This window comes from Stegastes partitus, unplaced genomic scaffold (assembly GCF_000690725.1).
Source record: "Stegastes partitus isolate 25-593 unplaced genomic scaffold, Stegastes_partitus-1.0.2 Scaffold1263, whole genome shotgun sequence".
Taxonomy (NCBI): Eukaryota; Metazoa; Chordata; class Actinopteri; family Pomacentridae; genus Stegastes; species Stegastes partitus.
In genome coordinates this window covers 215,145-221,144 of record NW_007578994.1, presented here as the reverse complement: position 1 = coordinate 221,144, position 6,000 = coordinate 215,145, and the positions used below count along the sequence as shown (strand labels likewise).

The 6,000-nt window shown below is 42.5% G+C and overlaps 1 protein-coding gene across 1 annotated transcript in view; it reads right to left on the bottom strand.

Annotated features, from left to right (window-relative positions):
- bsna (bassoon presynaptic cytomatrix protein a) overlaps nucleotides 1-6,000 on the bottom strand; it is a 164,074-nt gene that overhangs the window by 4,723 nt on the left and 153,351 nt on the right. The window contains exons 12-13 of the mRNA XM_008297957.1: nucleotides 5,353-5,850; nucleotides 2,979-3,325 (exon numbers count right to left, since the gene is read on the bottom strand). Of these exons, the coding sequence (XP_008296179.1) occupies nucleotides 2,979-3,325; nucleotides 5,353-5,850 (845 nt within the window). The remainder of the gene's footprint in view (nucleotides 1-2,978; nucleotides 3,326-5,352; nucleotides 5,851-6,000) is intronic.

The window sequence follows — 6,000 nt, the reverse complement described above, 5'->3', positions numbered from 1 at the left end:
AATTTGGTTCAGTTTTTCAATGGATCGACACCTTGTTCGTGGGTAGTTCAAGGACTGTTAAAAAAGCTGAAAACCCGAAAAGTCTTTCTGTTTTTTCACACATTCTGGCTCCGATAAATAATTTCACTTTGGTGACCTTTTAAAGAAAACATGTCTTTTGAAGCCAGTGGTGGGTTTTGGGCTTCAGATTATTTCAGCTGCTCAAATAATGCTTAAATCCTGTAGTTGATGTCAGTCAGATTTGCATATAAACTCCCCTCTCCTGCACCTGTAAAGCTTTACTTGTAAAGTTAAATTTTTGGTGTTTGTTTGAACTCCCAGTGAACAATTACAAACACTATTATATCCAGTTTCCACCTTTTCTCTGTGTGTGAGTGAAGCAGCTATGAATGTTTATTTCTGCTGTATCACTGTGAGCTTTTTAGAAAGTTTGTCTGTGTTTTCTTTTTTTTTTTTTGCACTCTGAGGACTAAACTTCCGTAACAGAGAACAGCTCCGGGACAGATGCAGACCAGACCTCCTCTGATATCCATCACTGTGACAGCTGCGACACAGAAAATATGGCCTGGTGTCATTTCCATGTTCCGACTTTGCCTCCTCTGTTTTCTGTAAAGCTTCTTGTGCCACTCACATTTTTAAAAACGCTCCATAAATAAACCCTGACGGACGCTGGACCGTCGCCAAACAATCACATAACAGTCCATATTTGTTTCCCACTGACTCCGAACAGAGGTGATGCATTGCGGCGCATAAAGCCGCGTTTCATTATTTACAGCCTCTTAATCAATGCTTTGAATTACACATATAAGAGTCTAAGTGAATGAGTTTGCAGGCTGAAAAATAATAATAATAATCATATGACAAATTCTATTTACTGTTTCCTGTCGGAGCTTTTCACAATCATTCCCAGGACCTTGCATAATGTCACATCAGACCATATGAATGATTTCACTTTCCTGCTGATAGCACAACAATGCAGAAATGTGAAAATCACCGTGAATAATTTGGGGACAACAGCGGCTCTGTGTACTTGGAACACATTCATATATTTACTAAAGAATCACTAAACTATCCCAAGTTTTCTGTTAAATGTCAGATTTTCACTGACAAATGGATTTATACGGATTTACGATTGTGGAGTTTAAATGCCGGGTGAGAGAAGATTTTTGCAGGCAGACTTTTTTTTTTTTTTCCCGAGTGCCAATTTCTTGAGCAGACAGTGCAGCAGCTACATTGAGTTATCAGCTGGCTGTGTGTTAATCACGGCGTCAGATAAGACCTGCCGGCAGAGGCGCAGCAGAATTTCAATAAACTATCCGAACCGGGGAGGAGACGGAGCGGCTCTTATCTCGGGGAGCGCGAAGGGACACGAGGGGATGAGTGTGAAGGGAAAAGGTTTATAAACCGAAGGACTGAAAGACAATTTCGTCACGATCAGGAAATGCTTGTTTTGTGGCCTCGGGATGCAAAGACAACAAGCTTGTCGTGTCAAGATCAGAAAGTGAAGTTTTCATGACAAAGAAAACGAAGAGAATAGGGTGTGTGTGAGACATCTGCAGCTATGATGTGATACATCCATCCATCATCTATACACCGGACAATTTAGAATCACCAATTAACCTCAACATGTTTCTGGACTGTGTGGGAGGAAGCTGGAGAACCCGGAGAGAACCCACGCTGCACGGGGAGAACATGGAGACTCCACGCTCAAAGATCCTCGTGTCCTCACCAGGACGTGAACCAGCGACCTTCTAGCTGCGAGGCAACAGTGCTAGCCACTGATCTACCCTGATGTGATGCATTAGTTGTGAAAACATCACCACCAGAGGATGTGTACAGTGTAGATAGTGTTTCCCTCGTTTCAAATATCAATCACGCACCATGTAGCGACGGGAAAGTGACACAACGGTAGATCTACTCTGGCTGTCGTTACCCACGTGGGGCTGGAAGGAAACATTGTCTTTAAGGAAAAAAAGAGGCAAAATTACCCCATTTATCAGTCGGTAAGAACAGAAAGAACAGTCTGATTTCCTTAAACTACTCATCTGTGATTTGTTAATACATCGCAAAACTTGAACAAATCTGAGCATAAAATTGTGATACTTCATCAAGAATTATTTTATACCACATGTCTCCTTTTTAAAAAATGTGAAAAATATACTATTTGGTCTCACCAGAATCTGTAAGAAATCTAAAAATCCTTGGTGAAACAGAGAAACCACAACTCGTATAGAAACAAATTAAAAATGCAAATAGTAAAATGTCCATTTTTTCCTGCATTGGGGAGAATTGATTACAGTTTTTTTCTCCTGTAAATTAATAATCATAGAAAATCAATTTTGCTATTTTTTTTCGATGATTTTATTGGATTATTGCTTGTGCCAGACTGCATGAAAGACATTTTGAGTTCTCTCTCCTTCTAGTCATGGCTGAGCTGTTTCCATAAGAGGTTCAGGACTTTAAATTGCAGTGAAGTCCACTGTGAGTAAAAATATGACAGAAAAAAAAGAAACGAACAACAAAACAGTGCTTATGGCTCACTGACAACTATCAAACTGCATCTCATGGTCTCATCAGAAGTCAGTTTTTGCAACAATGGATGCAAATGCAAACTGTTTGAATGTTCAGATACTAAAAGCACGTGAAACTAAATTGACCGGTGACTGACAGATTAAGAGGCTAAACTTACATTTTTATATGCATTTAATCTCCTTTGATCTTCTGGAAAGCGTCTAAATTTGAGCTATACATCTAACAAATCAGTGTCACTGTGCCTCAGATACTTCTGCATGATCAGTTTTCATATGGAGCTCGTAGTGCAATTAACTAATATTTAAACTAACCAGATCAGAGCTGCTGTATATATATTAATTTAAAATTTCAGAATAAACCAAAAAGGGTCATTTGTGCTGATAAAGTCATACTGTCTCCTTCAGTTTCTATTTCCTCTCAGAGCCGTCCTCCCTCTCTGCACTCACCATGGTGGATGGTGCTGCTCCTGTTGGACCCGTCTGCCGGGCCTGACCCATGGGTCCACCTGCAGGTCCCATCTGGCCCGGTTTGGCCTGGCCCTGGCCCATGCCCATCCCCATGCCCATGCCCATGCCTTGTCCTGCAGCAGGGGGCTGCTGCTGAGGCCCCGTGGTGGCCGTGGCACCGGGCTGCCCTGGTCTGGCCGCTGATGTCTGGGCTTGTTGTTGGAGCTGTGTCCTCTGTCCTGGAGGCCCGTCCGTCTGGGAGCCTGGACCGCCCTGTCGTCCTGATCCCGCAGGCCCACCGCCGGGGCCCTGAGCCCGGGCTGAGCTGCTGCCAGACCTGGAGGAGCCTGAATCGACAAAACAATCGTGTTTTTTTGTTGTTTTTTTTAAATGAATCGCTTCAAAATTGACTCATCTTTCCACAAAACAAAAAAAAAGCAGAGGACAGAAATTCAGCCGTTCTATTTATCCACAGATCCTGAAATAAAATATCAGCAGCGCTGGGAAGCCTGGAGACCTTCAGTGATTGACAGCCCACAGAAATCGTGTGTGCCAAAAGGATTCAGTCAATCCATCTGTGATCTTTGCATCATCTGCTTCTTGTCTTATGCGCACAGTTCCTAGATAGTCATCCAGTCCGACTATTTCCAGAGTGCATCTGCCTCCGAGAAAGTTCTGCTTTTATAAAATCAAAACAACGATCTCCCAGTGATTTATTCTACAGTACAGCTCCACCATTATCATAACCACATTCCACTTTTCATTACACTGTACACAACTGACGGGAGAGGCGGGAGCGAGACAATGACACGCAACAAATGTTGTGAGCAAAGATCAAATCAGTGATTTAATGAGTACACTCCTAAGAACACAGCCACAGCGCTGCCTTCAGAGAAAACATTTCTCTCTAAAAGTTACGCTTGATATAGTTAATTAAAAACTGTTGATCCCTGAGGGGAAAGTTGATTGTAAAATTGCATCAAACTCCGTCTGAACAACAGGGGTTATTAAACATTTCTACCCCAGACTTAAATAACTTCACAGGATCTTTTTCGGGGATCACAGCTTCTTATTGCCGCAGTAATAATTTAAGGGCGTCCCGCAGATTTGGGAATATGGTTTAGGTGCTTTATTTGTCAGATTTCTTCAAAACGATTCATGGTTTAATTCATGCAGGGTACAAAAGGTATTAGGTAGCATGATTTAGCTCAGTTAGTAATAATAAATAAAAAATGAACTTCTTATTTTTTTTTAACTCATTAAGAGAAAGTCGTGACGTTCTTGAGAACAAAGCAACTTAATCTGGTTTGTTTTTGTCACTTCAGCAGAACTCACCCAGCTACAATGAGCTGAACTAAACTAATACATACTTAAATCTAAATTTAAAATATATATATAACCATCACTTATCAGGTCATGGTCATATAATTCGATTTAAATGAACACATTTTGGCACCGCTCCTCCTTCTGGAACAGCTCCAGACTGCCGCCGCTGAACAGAATCTGAATGAGGTCTAACATGACTCCGGTCGTAAAAAGAGTAAATGATTTTTGGATAACGTGTATTTTACTACTTTTTTAATGTATTTCGAATGCCCGAATGTGTAATGTGTGTAATACTGTGTGTAAGGCAATGTTTCAAGTGCTGAGAGAGATGGAAAAGTCAATCAATTGTTCTTCAATTTGCTAGATAAGCTCTTTTTCTATGTATTATATTTATTTTATTTACTTATGTAACTGATTCTTGCAGGGACAGCACAGGATTAAAGGTAATTGCACCAGAGTTAGCTAGCAGCTAGTTTGCACCTGTTGCCCCTGAGCAGGTACAGAAAACAATACATAAAACTTAAATAAAATCAGTGAAAACAACAAATGAAAGGTAATCATTGGTGGTGACAAGTTTTCTCTGAAATCAGTCAAACTGTGACACTGGTTTTTTAAACACATCAAAGCTTTGTGAGTCTCACATGTTTGTGGGGATGTAATTCCACTTTTTTTTTTTTTTTTTTTACAGCTTTAACAGAGAAAGCAGATTGAATAAAAACTGTCTTTCTGAACCGCGTACCAAATCACCTCTAGGAGATGCTCTGGTCCTACCTGCACTGCCGGTGCCTGGATAGGCCAGGCATCCTCAAAGGGAAGATGGCACAATCAAAAAATAGTAAATTGTCTAAACTGAGGAAATTATATTTTTTGAGAATATTGCAGTGGTGACGATCTTTTGGCTTTTTAGTACTTTACAGAGCGAGTACACAGTTTGAGTTTAGTCCCAGCTATTTTGAGAAATTACTCTGGTTACTTCTACACAGAAAGCACAGTGCTCCCAAACTATACTAAAACATAGTGTTAATGGAGGATTCTGCATTGTATGTACCTGGTGGTTGGCCCTGCATATCTACGGGCCCCTGCGACTTGCTTCTGGAGGACCTGTGCGGGTCGCCCTGCCTAGAGGAGCGCTGGCCGTGATGGTGCCCAGATGGATCCCGGGAGTAGTCCGATGAGTGGTACGCTCCTGACCTCGAGTCACCGCGCCTTCCTGAAGACGAAGATCGTCCTGAAGGGTCGTGGCGCATAGACGGGTCTTTGGGGTGGCCTTTGGAGGACCTCGATGTCCTCGTCTCATCTGCATGGCGAGTTGAGGACGAATGGCGGCTAGTGCTGCCGTGGTGTCTGTGGTCACGGGATGTTGAGTGTCGCCCTCCGTGGCTATACTCATCCTGAGGCCAGAGATCTTCCTCGGGAGGCTCGTCATAATCATGGTAGGTGTGTTTGACACTGTGCCGGCTCCTCCCGGACGAGTGACTGCCGTAGTGCCGAGAACTGGAGCGTGGCTTCTCAAACCAGTCGGTCTCTTCTTGGCCCAGATGGTAGGCTTTGGAAACCGAGAGCAGATCACAGTCAATCTCCATGTCGTTTGGAGACAGCGGCATGCAGGCTGAAAGAAGGTAGAAGGCAGGAAGAAGAAGACCAACCGCATGCAAAAGAAAAAAAGAGTAGGTGGGGGAGGACACAGAAAGAAAGA